The sequence below is a fragment of the Aotus nancymaae genome, unplaced genomic scaffold (genome assembly GCF_030222135.1).
Source record: "Aotus nancymaae isolate 86718 unplaced genomic scaffold, 86718_ANA_hifiasm-v0.15.2.pri h1tg000011l, whole genome shotgun sequence".
NCBI lineage: Eukaryota > Metazoa > Chordata > Mammalia > Primates > Aotidae > Aotus > Aotus nancymaae.
Window position 1 is genome coordinate 9,776,998 of NW_026988422.1, and position 16,077 is coordinate 9,793,074.

General features: G+C 41.6%; 2 protein-coding genes across 2 annotated transcripts in view; one reads left to right on the forward strand and one right to left on the reverse strand.

The window, feature by feature from the left end:
- The window catches only part of HHLA2 (HHLA2 member of B7 family), a 122,677-nt gene that overhangs the window by 93,387 nt on the left and 13,213 nt on the right, over nt 1–16,077 (forward strand). The window lies entirely within an intron of this gene.
- MYH15 (myosin heavy chain 15) overlaps nt 1–16,077 on the reverse strand; it is a 181,916-nt gene that overhangs the window by 7,864 nt on the left and 157,975 nt on the right. Inside the window, exons 37-41 of the mRNA XM_064374588.1 lie at nt 13,185–13,310; nt 10,910–11,080; nt 7,811–7,915; nt 3,660–3,755; nt 2,584–2,718 (exon numbers count right to left, since the gene is read on the reverse strand). Coding sequence (XP_064230658.1) covers nt 2,584–2,718; nt 3,660–3,755; nt 7,811–7,915; nt 10,910–11,080; nt 13,185–13,310 — 633 coding nt within the window. The remainder of the gene's footprint in view (nt 1–2,583; nt 2,719–3,659; nt 3,756–7,810; nt 7,916–10,909; nt 11,081–13,184; nt 13,311–16,077) is intronic.

A 16,077-nucleotide genomic window follows, 5' to 3' on the forward strand; every position in this document is an offset into this window, starting at 1 on the left:
ATGAGATCAACATCATCCTGATACCAAAATTTAGCAGAGACTCAACAAGAAAAGAAAACTTCAGGCCAATATCCATGATGAACATCAACTCAAAAATATTCAATAAAATACTGGCAAACTGATTGCAACAGCACATCAAAAAGCTTACCCATGATGATCCAGTAGACTTCATCCCGGGGATGCAAGGCTGGTTCAACATACACAAGTCTATAAACGTAATCCACCAAATAAACAGAACCAAAGACAAAAATCACATGATCATCTCAATAGATGCAGAGACCTTTGACAAAATTCAACAGCCTTTATGCTAAAAACCCTCAATAAACTAGGTATTGACAGAATGCATCCCAAAATAATAAAAGCTATTTATGACAAACCCACAGCCAATATCACACTGAAAGGGCAAAAACTGGAAGCATTCCCTTTGAAATCTGGCACTAGACAAGGATGCCCTCTCTTACCACTCCTATTCAATATAGTATGGGAAGTTCTAGCCAGAACAATCAGGCAAGAAAAAGAAATAAAGGGTATTCAATTAGGAGAAGAGGAAGTCAAATTGTCTCTATTTGCAGACGACATGATTGTATATCTAGAAGACCCCATCATCTCAGCCCAAAATCTCCTGAAACTGATAAGCAACTTCAGCAAAGTCTCAGGATACAAAATTGATGTGCAAAAATCACAAGCATTCCTAATAACAGACTAAAAGAGAACCAAATCAAGAACCAAATGAAATCCCACTGTGAATGGGAAAAAGAAATCCCATTCACAATTACTACAAAGAGAATAAAATACCTAGGAACACAACTAACAAAGGACTTTTTCAATGAGAACTATGAACCACTGCTCAAGGAAATAACAGAGGACACAAACAGATGGAAGAACATTCTATGTTCATGGTTAGGAAGAATCAAAATTGTGAAAATGGCCATACTGCCCAAAGTAATTTAAAGGTTCAACACTATCCCCAACAAGCTACCTATGACCCTCTTCACAGAACTGGAAAAAACCACCTTAAACTTCATATGGAACCAAAAGAGAGCCCGCATAGCCAAGTCAATCCTAAGCAAAAAGAACAAAGCTGGAGGCATCATGCTACCTGACTTCAAACTATACTACAAGACTACAGTAATCAAAACAGCTTGGTACTGGCACCAAAACAGAGATATAGACCAATGGAACAGAACAGAGGCCTCGGAGGCAATGCCACACATCTACAACCATCTGATCTTTGACAAACCTGACAAAAACAAGCAGCAGGGAAAGGATTCCCTGTTTAATAAATAGTGTTCGGATAACTGGCTACAATGTGCAGAAAACAGAAATTGGACCCCTTCCTGATACCTTACACTAAAATTAACTCCAAATGGATTAAAGACTTAAACATAAGACCTAACACCATAAAAACCCTAGAAGAAAACCTAGGCAAGACCATTCAGGACATAGGCATAGGCAAGGACTTCATGACCAAAACACCAAAAGCATTGGCAACAAAAGCCAAAATAGACAAATGGGACCTAATTAAACTCCACAGCTTCTGCACAGCAAAAGAAACAATCATTAGAGTGAACCAATCTACCCATCTGACAAAGGGCTAATAACCAGAATCTACAAAGAACTAAAACAGATTTACAAACACACCCATTCAAAAGTGGGTGAAGGACATGAACAGATACTTTTCAAAAGACATATGCGGCCAAAAAACATATGAAAAAATGCTCATCATCACTGGTCATTAGAGAAATCCAAATCAAAACCACATTGAGATACCACCTCACACCAGTTAGAATGGCAATCATTAAAAAATCTGGAGACAACAGAGGCTGGAGATGTGGAGAAACAGGAACACTTTTACGCTGTTGGTGGGAGTGTAAATTAGTTCAACCATTGTGGAAGACAGTGTGGCAATTCCTCAAGGATCTAGAAATTGAAATTCCATTTGACCCAGCAATCCCATTACTGTGTATATATCCAAAGGATTATAAATCGTTCTATTTTAAAGTCACATGCACATGTATGTTCATTGTGGCATTGTTTACAATAGCAAAGACCTGGAATCAACCCAAATGCCCATCAATGATAGACTGGACAGTAAAAATGTGGCACATATACACCATGGAATACTATGCAGCCATAAAAAACGATGAGTTCGTGTCCTTCATAGGGACATGGATGAATCTGGAAACCATCATTCTCAGCAAACTGACATAAGAACAGAATATCAAACACCACATGTTCTCATTTATAGGTGGGTGTTGAACAATGAGAACACAGGGAGGGGAGCATCACACACTGGGGTCTGTTGGGGGAGAATAGGGGAGGGACAGTATGGGGTGGGGAGGTTGGGGAGGTATAACATGGGAGAAATGCCAGATATAGGTGACATGGGGATGGAGGCAGCAAACCACATTGCCATGTATGTACCTATGTGACAATTCTGCATGATCTGCACATGTACCCCAGAATCTAAAGTTATATATATATAAATATTTGCAAGAAAAAGAAAATTCTCATCCATGCAATGACATCAGCCCTAAACAAACATGATTTAAAACTTAGAATAGAGTTGAACACCCGCCATACCTTTTTTCCAAACTCTCTTGCTTTAATCTTGAGTTTATTGACTTGAGATTCTGCCACCTCTGCCCTTTCCTTCACTTCATTCAACTCATGTTGCTGCTTCTTGTACTTGGATAGGTATTGATTGGCTTGTGCTTCCTATAAAAATAATAAAGACATCTCCATGCCTATCTAGTCAGTTTTTTTTTCTGCTCTGACATGAGAAAGTTGAATAATGTGAAAAGAATCTAAACTTCTCAGTATGGAATGAGATATCTTTTTTTGGTATGATATATTGGGATTCAGACTTTATAAAAAAAAAAAATGGATCTTATATCTGCTATAACTTTTGTTCCCTGGAAATTCAGAACCTAGTTGGCACTTTTCATCAACTGGATACAGCAGAGCTCTCACAGAAGGAAAATGTGCTGGAATAACCACAGTTGTTTGTTTGTCATCAGTTTAACATCCTATTCTACCTCTGAGTAGAGAGGGCTTGCCTTTAAAATTATATGGGTCAACAGGTAATTATTAGACCTTGGGCTAGAACAAGTAATGTTTTAGGCCAAATCACTGAAATAATTAAAATGCCTCAAGAGTTAATACTAGGGATAGATTAATATATATGGCACTTATCAATTCCCTGTAGTTATGGATACTGATCCAGGAATGGCAAGTACATTTCAATTTATGAGTTTTGTCCACAACCATATCCAGGATCATCAAGAACAAATACTGTGAACCATGTTTATGTTTACCCAAGGTTTTGGGGTGAGGGAGGCCCCAGGGTGGACCACCTTGCCAAAAACTGGCCTTCCCTACAAGACACCCTGCTTTTATATGGCTTATTTCTTGCAGTTTACCTGTTTGGGTGAAACCACAAAGGTAAAGGAGAACGCTCTGGCTTCCTGGAGGGAAAAGCCATACACATTATTGCCATGGGTGAGAATTCTAACTTAAGGAAAAAAACGAGAATGGGCAGACTCTAAGCTGAGCTGGCCCTCTCTGACAAGCTGCTCGCTGAGCTGGGGGCCACGGATCTCCCTTAATCAAAACAATGCTGGGAAATCCATGCCTCTCCAACTTCCCCAGGCACTCACCGCCACCTCGACTTGCTGCTTGTAATTTTGTACTTTCAGCTGAAGTGTATCCATCTGAATTTGCATCCTGCTCAGATTCTTCTTGTCTTCCTCTGCCTGCAATGCATAGGCATGTATGGGAAGGTGATTCAGAAGATCCAGCTGTCTACATTGGGATAGCCTCATATGAGGAAATAAGGGTTAGGGAACTTTATTAAACTTCATCTCAGAGCTGTGATTTTAAAAATGGGTTTAACTCACCCAAGTTCCAAGAAATTAATAAATAGAGCTGCCAGCACTAACAGTCATTTGTCCTGATCCACCAACCTTTGCTGAAATGGGAGTTAAAGCCGTTAGGCTCTGTTTGGTCTTCAGTCTTTCCAGCTCAACCAAGCCATATCTGCCTGAAGCTATATCTGCATACTTAAAATGAGTAATTAATTATCTACTGCTATATTGTACTTTAAGGTGGTGGAGGAGTGCATTCCAGATGATAACAGCTATAGCTAAGCTAAATAAAAAGCTATATATTTAGCAGGAATGAACTGCATTATCATAAAAGCCACATATTCAAAACTGAAAAACAATTGCTCCACATTCAAAACAACTATTTCTTTAAACTTCCTAATTGACTCTTGGCTTTGCGTAATGGAACAGTTCTGATGCAGGCATCAGCAGAGACAGCAAAGAAGATTCCACAAACTGTGGGAAGCTTGGTGTGCCCATTCTTACTGCCTGAATTACAATCCAGCCTTGGGCTGGAGAAAGGAAGTCTGGTGGGATGCTGTTTCTCAGCTGTGCCCCACAGAGCCTTTGGTATTCCAGGGAGAAAGGAGGATGGGTGCAGGCAGGTACATAGGGCTCTGCCTGCTCCCTCTTTCCTCACGCCCCTTTAACTGGAGTATTGCCACGTTAGCGCTATTGAACTTTTCAAAGGAAGAAAATATCTCAATTTGCTCAGGGTTGAGAAGCTGATTCAATCAAGAAAGATCTACTGCTGCTGCTGAAATTTTTTTCTGGCTCCCTTTGACCTATTCCATCAGGTATCAACTTTTTTGGCAGCTTTCATGTTCCCCCTACTTACCTTCCATTCCCCGAGCACTGCGAACCCACTCCAACCAGGTCACATTCCTCTGCTTCCCCAGAGCTCCTGCTTATTCTGTCCTCCTTAGGTTTAGCCAAGCTGTTCTCATCATCTGGAATGCACCCCACCACCCTAAAGTACCATATGAAAGTAGATATTAATAATTACTAATTTTAAGCATTGGGAGGCAGGGATGAATATATATGAAAGAACCTAGTTGGGGAACTGAGACAAGTCTGGTTCAAATAAAACCCCTTCTTTGTTTTTATCTGCCTATCCCTCTACTTGTCAGGTTTATAAAATTCAAAGATTCATAGCATTATGTGCTTACATAAATTCTACAATCAATACAGGTTTAATTGCCAATAATCAGTTTACTGAGAGGAGAGTAAATTGGTAAAGGAGGCCACAGAGAAGAAAACTGAAAAAAGCTAGAAGTGGTTGCTGACGTTACTGACCTTGCTCCCACTTGGGAAGGCAAAGCCATTGATGTTAGACCTACGATCCCATCTCAGCTTTGGGGCACTGAGTGACTGAGGTCATGGCTATGCACTTCCTAGATTTCCCTTCAAGAAAATAACTTGCCATTCAGCTGTGAAAAGTGCAGTTACCTGATAACCTCCAACTGCAGTGCCTTTGGGACCTGCCACAGCATTAGCACTGAGGCCACACACTTCCCAGGCAACCCCCAGGCAATAGCTGGGCATAGTGGAGTCACTAGAGTCTGGCCATTTCTGCCCAACATGGGAGTCCTTTCTGGGCAATCTTTGTGCTGGAGACTTGCCCAGAGCTGCGCTACAGTCTGAGGCTCTTCCCATCTCCTCTTCCTCCCTCAGCCTGGCCTTTTACATCTCTGCCCCATCCTGCTTGCTTGCATCTTCATCTTTCACAGATGTTACTTCTAATAGATCTCTTGTACATCTAACTCTATCCTGGCATTTGGTTCCGAGAGAACACTCTTAACACAGCAAGTTAACCAAATTGTATTTCCTTGTCCCTAAAAATGATACTATATTCTTGACTAGATGTGTAAAGATTAAATATTATCTACACAGATTTCTGGATGTAGGAGGCAGTCGATGGTAAAACCGAGCAGGTGGGTGGAGAGTGAGGGGCAGAGGAACTATCTTGACCTTCTATAGCAATTACAAGTACTTAACCTTATGTTCTGCTTTATGGCACATTTTTCTAGGGGCTAAAGGAGACAAATAGACAAGTTTCCAAATGCTAGGGGGATATAAAGGAGAGGGTAAATGCTGCCTTGGGATCAGCCATAGGACTGCCATGGAGTGGGGTCACACGTGACTCCTTTCCAGTAGCAGAATCTTCCCAGAGGACTTTTCCTAAGAAAATCTTAGTCGTGTCCCTTTCAAAATGACATTTTTTATTGCACCTAGGAATGGGCTATTTACCAAACACCCTGCCTCCTTGTCCTGGTGGTTATTTTGATGATTGAATTGACTCAGCATTAACCTTGAACATTTCAAAACCAAGTAACAGGAAATATGGAGTGTCCTCTAATGTCTCTTTAAACTTAGAGGGTTTAGCCTAAAGATATTAGCTGATTTGATGGCAGAAAAGAGGCCTATCTAAGCACTGTGCAAACACTTGGAAGAAATTAATAAATGCACCTCATACTAGTACATGAGAAACACTACAATTATTACAATGAAGAAACAAAAGTAAGACAACAGAACAAGAATGCATTCCATGGGACAATGAAAACCAAAAAAATATAACCTTGGTTTTTTTTGTTCTATAAGGAAGTTGTTTACAGAATAAAGCAATATTAATAATCAATGGGAAAATACAAAGAAGAAAAAGCCAGACATGAAAGCAGTATTCACTCCATCAATGTGGAGTGGCTTCTCCACCCTCCTCAAAAGAAGAGTAGAATTGCAATCTTTTATGTTCCCAAGATGTTTACTTACTTAGCCACACATACCATGGGCCCACTCCTCACTGGCTTTGATATACCTAGCATGGTCTAAAGAAGTGTCAGACTAACTCATCTTACAAAAGGAGCCACTTCGTAATAAAAGAGCTGTGCAAGTAGCTCATTTCATCTTAATTAGCCCAAGATGATGCTTCTGAAGTGCTGTGCCTTCTTATCTATCCTTTCTGCTGCAAGGGAAGAAGACTTTGACATCTTTAACAACCCAGCCTCGGGAACCAGAATCGGGACTGGCAGATCTTTCATTGGTATTGTCAAAGAAGCTTTAAAATTGGGTACCTAAAATGAATTTGCCTCTGTATTGGAATAAGCTATCATGTGCAGTGTGAGAGGGCTGGAAAGTGACTTTTAGCATCTGTGTTCAACAACGGAAATCAGGCATCTACTGTGTGACAGACAGATGCCAGACCCTAGAGGGGAGAACGATACATGTCCCTGCCATCAGAGAACCTATGTTGACTGAATTAGAAAGAAAAGGGAAGCAATGGTTGAAAGTGAAAATGTAGATGATGATATTTTTACTTTAGAAATGCGTTAGTTACTTGTAAGAAGTCTGCCCCCCTCTTTTCAGTTATCTGCTTGAGACCAATGGTAGTCAACAGGTCAGACTGAGAAAACTTCAGAGGTCTCTCTGTGGTATTTTGTTTCCACCTGGCACCAGCAACAGTGTCCTCAGTGGCCTTGAGTGTTTGTGCAACCAGAAAATAGGAGTAGAAATGCCCCCCGCTCCAATTTAGTCAGCATCCCATGTAACCTGCCAGCTGGGTAGCCACCCCAGGCCTCTGCCATTAACTTCATTTACACATTGTTCTCACTCAGCCACTCACAGGAAGGCATCTTTATGAAAGCACTGCAAACACGATGTGTGAAAAAATACAGATGGCATAAATAGCTTTTCACTTCTAATTGCAACTTGCCGCTCACATTTTATTTCCTGAGAGCTCTGAAAAGAGACCGATCCAAACCACTAATAGCACAGGAGCTCTGGGAGGGTGAGTCAGTGTCTACTGCTGAGCGAGAACAAAGACGAAGAGAGAACCGTAGGAGTCCCAGAAGGCCATTTCAGGCTTGAAGGAGTACGTTTCTGCAGGGTAGCGCCCAGCCGGACAAACAGGGGAGGGTTTCCCGGAGTACCTGATAGGTCAGCTCTTTGATGCATCGCTCTAGTCTGCGGGCTCCCCTCTGGGCCTCTGCACTGCGACGGATTTCACCCTCCAGTTCACCTTCCAGTTCATGAACCTGCAACCAAAATGTGACCTCAGACCACACGCTGCCAGCAAGGCTGGCATTCTACTTGCCAGTTGGCACAATCATTTGAAAGACAGCAAAGCAGTCAAGGGAACATGCATGCACTCTGTTTCTGGTAGTGCTCAAACAGGGCAATGTCTCTGGGAAAACTCTCGTCAAAAGTGAGATCGTTTATGGGTTCATAAAAGAACTGTTTAGACTCTGAAATATGTGAAAGGCTCATTCACACAGACATGAGAAGCTTCTTGAATTACAAAATCACACTCAAAGTGTACGTATGAATGTATATGTAAGTATAGAGAGTAAGCAATGTGTAGTCCGCTTGAGGATTTGGTCAACGCACTACGTAATCTTAAGCTGCTTTCCCTATGTTCAGCTCTGACTCCCTAAAGAAGTCAGATGCCGAGTTTATCTCACAGACATGTCACCCATAGCCCTCCAGTCCTGCTTTGTGGGAAAGCTATCGTACAGATGAACTGCCTGCAGCCTTATATAGTCACACAAATGAGCTTAAGGTAACATTCATTCAACGCAGGCGCCTACGACATACCACACCCCAGTGCTAGGAATACAGCAGTGAGCAAAACAGACAAAAATCTCTTCCCTGAATTAGCATACCTTCTAATGAGGGGAAGCAGACAGACAAAACGAAGTCAAATGTAGGCTATGTTTGATGGGGATAAGTGCCATAGAGAGAAATAATGCAGGAGAACAGGTAGGGAGCTGATGTTGGCTGCTCCCCATACCTGGGGGGCTTTTTTCCTGCTTTCTCCTTGACTCCAATGCCACCTTCTCCAAGAGGCCTTCCTGAGGACAGGAAGGCCAGTGCCCTGAGGCACGAATGTGCCTAGCACATCTGACCTCACGTCTTACTCCCTACTGGAGCCATTCTTCCCTCCTGTACCTCCTCAGAGACGTGCAATGTGAAGAGATGGGAGCAAGTGTGCGACTTCCCTGTGGATGAAGCCCATTTAAAGCAATCTTCTGGCACCTGTCATATAGGAACTTGACACACAGTTCTGTCTGTCGGGATGTGAGCTAATATAGGCCCCTCTACTTTTAAGCACTTGTTAAGAATTTTGGGGGATTTTAAAAAGTGATTAAAACACCTTGGGGAAAAAGCTGCTTTACTAAAGCAAATCCTACACATCATGTACTTCCACCTGTAAATACTATTTGATATCATTCAAACAGGTAATGATGGTACCACAGTTGCATCTTTAAGAATATTAGGCTGAGAGCGATGGCTCACACCTGTAATCGCAGCACTTTGGAGGCTGAGGTAGGCAGATCACTTGAGGTTGGGAGTTTGAGACCAGCCTGACCAACATGGAGAAACCCCATCTCTACTAAAAATATAAAATTAGCCAGGTGTGGTGGTGCATGCCTGTAATCCCAGCTACTCGGAAGGCTGAGGGAGGAGAATTGCTTGAACCCAGGAGGCAGAGGTTGTGGTGAGCCGAGATCATGCCATTGCACCCAAGCCTGGACAACAAGAACAAAACTCCATCTCAAAAAAATATATATTAACCATAATTCCTTAGTATTATCTGATATTAAGGAGCTCATTGCTGGTTGTTGCTACTGAGTTAGCACTGGTTCTAGTTTTTAATAGTGAACAAACAACAATTGAAAATAAAATCCTGCAATCTTAAAATTGAGTTGGAAAAACCATTTTCATGTATTTTTTAGGGGAATAATGCATACTTTTTAAATTTTATACCTATATGCCTTTTCTCTTATACCTAAAATCTTGGTTCTTATATATGTCATTGGATAAACCATAGTCTTACTGCTAATAGCAATTAAATATTGGTATTTTGAAGTTATAAATGCATGTTTTTTGCCATTCTTTTATAATTTTGTCCTTACATTGAGGGGCATTTGTAAGAACAAAACACTATGTTTAAAAGTCACTGAGAATAATTCTTACATGTGTATGTTCAGTGCCCCCAACTTTATATATAGTTAACTTCCTTTGCCTCCATTGGTGCTAAAATTTTAGGACTGCTGAGTTTTTTGGCTTAAACTTCTTAAATATAAAATATACAATTGATTTATATGATTTTCCAATCAAAACAACAAGGTACATTAGGAAGGTCCAATTGTCATCTCTGTGTTATCCTCTTATATAGCTATTTTTATTTTTTAATTTATCCTGTTACCATTTCATTTTGAAAATATAAGCAAATGTGTACACCTGCATATTCCTCTGCTTTCTTGAACAAAAGGGTATACACTTTCTACACTGCCCTCACTTTTTAATCAGTACGACCATACGGAGGTATCTGAAATGGACGTTGGTATTCCATTGTATGGATATACCATAAATGTGCAAAGGTGACACTTTCTTTTTCAGAGGCTCTTTTGAACAATCAAATACTAGTTGAATATTCTTTCCATTCTTGTAGCATTTATCATATGCCCTGTATGTAGTCATTAAAATTGATTCAATAATTTTACAAATCTTATTTTCAAGATGAGTTACTACTTGTTTTTAAGCTCCTTGAAGGCAGATACTACATCCTTTCTGTCAGTCCTTACTATATCTTCTCTGAGTCTTTCTTGATCATTGAGGTAGTTGTTTTCCCTCTCCTCTATTTGGCTGTCAGAAAACAGGCATTCTCTACAGAAGAAATAACAGGAGCTAAGGCAGAGAAGCAAGACTGTCAGCGGTGTGTTTGGAAACAGCAGGTAGCCCTGGAGTGAGAGCCTGGCGCTGGTGAGGTAAGCAGGAAGGGCTGTATTGTCACTTAGCAAGAGGGAAAGCAGATTTCATCCAGTCCAAGTCCTATGTGCTCACCCAAAGTCAAGCAAAGAATGAATGCATATATTGAGATCTAACACTCTTAAACATCTGAAAGTGCTAAAGCAAAAGTGATAAAGGGTGTATGTGTTGGGGGGTGAATCTGTTGGGGGGTGAATTCCATGGCAAAGCCCTTGAACTGGGGGCTGTTAAGCTCTCATGATTACCGAAAATCTTACCCTGGATTCTAGTTTCTGAATTTGCTTTCTACTCCCCATCAGGGCCGTCTGTTCAGCTTCCGCCAGCCTTTTTCGTAAGTCTGTAATTGTCTGCTCCATATTTTCTCTCATCCTTTCCAAGTAGGCAATGGTGTCTTGCTTCTTCTTCAGTTCTTCTGACAAGTTTGCTGCCTAGGAGAGTATAAAAGAGACTGAGCTAGTTCAGCAATCAATTGATCTTAACATTTTTACCCATGATCTTCAGTTCCTGGTCTTACTGGCTGCCACGCCTTGCCTCTGTATATGTGATCTCTTCCCATGATAATCTCCCTAACCGCTACCACCCTCGACCCCTTTGTTAACAATAAGGCGATAGAGACAGCAGTAGCTACAGGAGAGAACAGGGTAAGGAGCGGTAGAAACAGACCAAAGATGAAGAACCATATGAACATTATCACACAACAGCTGTAATAAAAGAAAGACGACCAACTGAAACAATGCCTTTTAATTGAATGAAGCACTGGGACGATTTATCATTTAATAAAGTACTGGCTTCACGTTAATGCACCAGCAAAGGTATGGAGAAAGTGCCTACAAAAATCCTTCACACCTCACTTCTGTAATTCTGTGATTCACTACACAAACAAGTTTGGCTCCAGGAATTTGGCAGTAACAGATGCTCTCACTGCCAATAAACTGGCATGAAAAAGGTTAATTGTGAAGCCTGCTCTTGGCTTTGGCTACGTGTATGAGGGCTTGGTGTCTCGATGCAATCATTAAGAAGTGTTTCGAGAATCTCTAGGTGCATTTAATGTAAGAACATGGCTCTCACAGCCAAAGCTTTTCTGTCTATCAGGTTACCAACCATCTGCAGAATTTAAGTGTGAGACTTCTATGCAGATGGTGAGGGCAAAGAAAGCATTACATTCTGTGATGTGGGCTTGGGTCTTAGAGCTAAACTGTGGGAGGTTTGGAGGGTAGGGGTAAGAGATGAGTTCACTTTTCAACACTGTCAAGTAAATGTTATCAAGGCAAGATTAAGCAGACAGCGTCTTCATAACGTATGATTGCATAAATTTATCAAACAGGAGCAGAAGCTCTTTTTATTCCTTTCTACCTATGTGGATTTTCATAAATGTTACACATACTGTTTTTTCCCTTGGCCATCAAACATCTTCAAGCATTTATACACCTCATTTTCATCAGAGAGCGGAATATCTGCCTTGACACAAAATGGCTGAGTGATGGGCATGATTGCCATTCTTAGAGGGGGCTGGATTCCACAATGATTAGGTGGTTGGGATTTGGTGCGCTGGTTTGTTTAGCTCCTCAAGTGTTGAATAACTTGAGCAAATGTAGACACAAGCTCTTCACCTCCTTTGAATTTTAAAATGACTAATGTAAAATATAAGCAAATGTCCTGTCTCCCAGTTTAGCGGGGGGATCTGCTTCCCTTCATGTGGCAGGATCAGGGCTGTTGCTAGTGGTCGTGCATTTGATGGACTGAACAAAAGCCCTTGATGGAGAAGGGGTGAGCAGAGACAGAAACCAAACCCAAGCCCCACCCTTCAAGCTCTGGGACCTTCAAAGCTGTATCTGCCACACACAAACCTCCCCGCCCCCACTAATATATTTTGCCCAGTGGTACCTTCTGCTAACCATGCCCTTTGAGAGAAGTGCATCTGCCCACAGGGGGTGCCCAGAGGGTGGCCTTTTTTCAGTCCCCACAAAGGTGCACCAAGGCTGGCAGCCAAATCTGAGCTCAATGTCATTTAGGAAAATCACTGCCATCAACAACTGGAAAATAAAGAAAGTACAGCAGCCCTGAAACCCTTTTTTACTAACCTGATTTTGCTCTTCAAGCAGTAGTACAGGTTGTAAAAAAAATAAGTGAATTAAGCATTCTTTCCAAATCATCATCATAAAACTGTTATAGACCCTAGGAAAAATAGCTATTTGCAAGAAAACACATAAAGAATTGTTTCTAGACACTAGATATATTGATTCACAAATGAAAAGTGGCTTAGCCGAAACAAAAGAAGACTCCTGCTTTTATATGGTTTTGCTTATAGCAATTCAGCTGCTCCTTTTCATCACCATAGTACATTGGTGAGGAGGAGCTAATTGGCCTAATTTTTCAAAATGAGAACAGAGAGGCAGAGAGGTCAGCTTACCTCCTCTTGGCTGTATGGGGAATCAACGGAATACCTTTTGGCTGCAGATGTGCACCTGCCCCTTGGCCACTGTGCCAGTGAACTCTGGGAGACAGGACTGAGTAGGCAGTCAATGGACCCACCTCAATGGCTGCCTTCTTGGCCTTCTCTTCTGCATTTTGACACTCCTGCACCATCTCTTCGGCCTCTTTCTGCATCCGGAAAACATCAGCCTCCAGTTTCTTCTTCTGGCTGAGGAGGCTTGTGTTCTAAAGAAAAACAGCATTCCTATTAGGCAAGCAAAAATCAGCAATGCAAATGCAAGCTGGTCTGTTCAGAACATGCAATGGGAGTCAGCTCTGACCAGAAGCAAATGTTATTATAGTCAGCCATATCCACTTACGCAACGCTTCCAACCCCTAAAGACTTTTGCCATCAAACTTGAATGGAAGGGATTTCACCCATTAAAGGTTCAGGATTAAAGAGGTGGCAGCCTGAATCTGAAGGGAGGAATGGTATCTAGATAACCTACAAGCTCAAAACATGTGTTTGGTTTTCAACGGGTTGAGGAAATGTTTCTCTGCCATTTGGATGTGGTAAAAACAAGTGTTCTAGAGCAGAAGTTGGGGTAAACTGCAGATATCTGAGGAGGAGAGGTTGGGAATGAAAATCGTAACTCCCAGCATGCTGCTCCAGAAACAACAAAAAAATGCCTCCTCTTTACCTACTTCCCTTCCTATCTTACTTTAGAGAGAGGAGGTGAGGAAAGTGGTTCAGAAGCAGCCCCTTCCTCCAGCCCTTAGGATCCCTCATTATGACGGAGGATTCTGTGTTCTACGGTTGGTGCTGCCCTAATTCTTTCCTTCCTGAGCTGTGACACTAGAGGCTAAATATCCTTTTGCTGCTATTCGGTCTGTGTTTGAAGCCCAGCTTTTCTGAGGGTGTGAAAACTCAGAGAAGGTATATAAAAAACATAGGCTTTCTATTTTTTATTTCTCCTTTCACTTTATCCATTTCACATTCACTTGCCTACAGAGAAAAGCTAGTGCCTTTCTCTGTAGCAGGATGAAAACTTGGAAACAGAAGGATATTCCAAGCCGGGTATGGTGGCTCATGCCTGTAATCCCACACTTTGGGAGGATAAAGCAGGTAAATGTCCTGAGCTCAGGAGTTTGAGACCAGCCTGGGCAACATGGCAAAGTCCCATCTCTACCAAAACTTTTGCCAAAAATAGCCAGGTATGGTGGCGCACACCTGTGGTCCCAGTTACTCAGGAGGCCAAGGTGGGAGGATTGCTTGAGCCAAGATTGCACCATTGCACTCCAACCTGAGTGACAAAAAAATAAGAAAAATACAAAAATAAAATAAATTGTATGATATTCTAGTATGACTGGTCCTATCTACCCCACTTTCTCTATGGCATGATACATTTTTATTGAGACTGCCATCCTTTGTCCTTATGGAGAACCAGACCCTGTATACCTCCACGGTTTCCACTGCCATGGCCTGAGAGATGGGGTGAAAATAAATTGTATTTTCTTGGAGTGTTTTTTGGATGCTTACAGCATAGACTGCATAGAAACTATTCTTTGCAGAGGAAGACACAAGTACAAATACTAATTTGTTTGTACATAGAATCATTTAAAATTTGCTAGGGAGACAAGGGTTTAAATCTCTGCAAACTGAATTACCCTCCAATTTATTTATTTAATTTATTATTTATTTATTTATTTATTTTGGAAAAAGGGAGTTAGGGGGTGTTTTGCAGAAAGGGAATCTAGATTGTCACAGCTCAGGTCTGAAAAAGGCACTTGTAATCAAAGATAAATTTAGCCTCATATGTTGGTTCTAGGCTAGAGGTCTGGAAATGCAGGAGGTAGCTAAGAAAGCTCCCTAAAAGGTTCAGTGTGTTTTGCTTGATAATGTTCTAGTAGCAGCAAGGTGCCCCGGCATGGTTTAGCTTGGGGAGAGATCCTTGTGAATAACATAATATCACCTAGACCAGTGCTGGGCAAAGGGTAGTCTTTGTATGAGCAGTGGCACCTGAGAACTTGTTCACTCTCTAGGTCCCATTTCAGAGCTTCAGATTTAGTGGATCTGGGGTGAGATCTGAGAATTTATATTTTTATTTTAGGGATTCTTATATGTACATATCAAGTTTCAGAAACTCCGCCCTAGCCATCAGGTCTCTACTGCCTAATTTTCTTCTTGCCCAAATCCTCTCCTCTCTATGCCTGATTTTTCTCTAGCTGATCCTCATCTCTCTCTAAGCTAGTGATTTAGCATCATATTGGATCCCAGTGGTGCATTATCATATATGATATGCATGGCAAATGATTTGTTACCAATAGCAATTAAGTATATAGACCAGCGATCCCCAAGTCTTTTGGTTTCATGGAAGAAAATTTTTCCACAGACCAGGTAGGGGGATTGGGTAGGGAATGGATTTGGGATGAAACCGTTCCACCCCAGATCATCAGGCATCAGATCCTCATAAGGAGCATGCAACCTAGATTCCTCACAGGAGCAGTTCACAGTAGTGTTTGCGCTCCTATGAGAATCTAGTGCTTCTGCTGATCTGACAGGAGGCAGCGTTCACTCCCCCGCAGCTCCCCTCCTGCCGTGCAGCCCAGTTCTTAACAGGCCCCAAACCTGTACTGGTCTGTGGCCCAGGGGTTGGGGAGCCCTGCTGTAGAGAGCGGATGACTTACTTTTTTAAAAAGTACATAATCCATTTTGTAAGAATCCAACTCACTGTATTTAGATAAACTTTCTTGAAGGAGAAAAACAATGTTTGAGTTAGCCTGTTGGGAATTACATATAACCTACAGACTATCTGTTCTATACTACATGGTACCCAGATGGGATTGTGTCATATGCATGGACACAGAAGTCAAACTGTAGGCACAAAATAATTACAACGTCTTTCAACAGGCACATGTCTGGTTTATACATTCTTTTATCCAGTATTTTTCAGTGGGAAGACAATTGGCATTCTGGAAGGGGCAGTTCCTTGGGATTATCCTTCACCTTGCA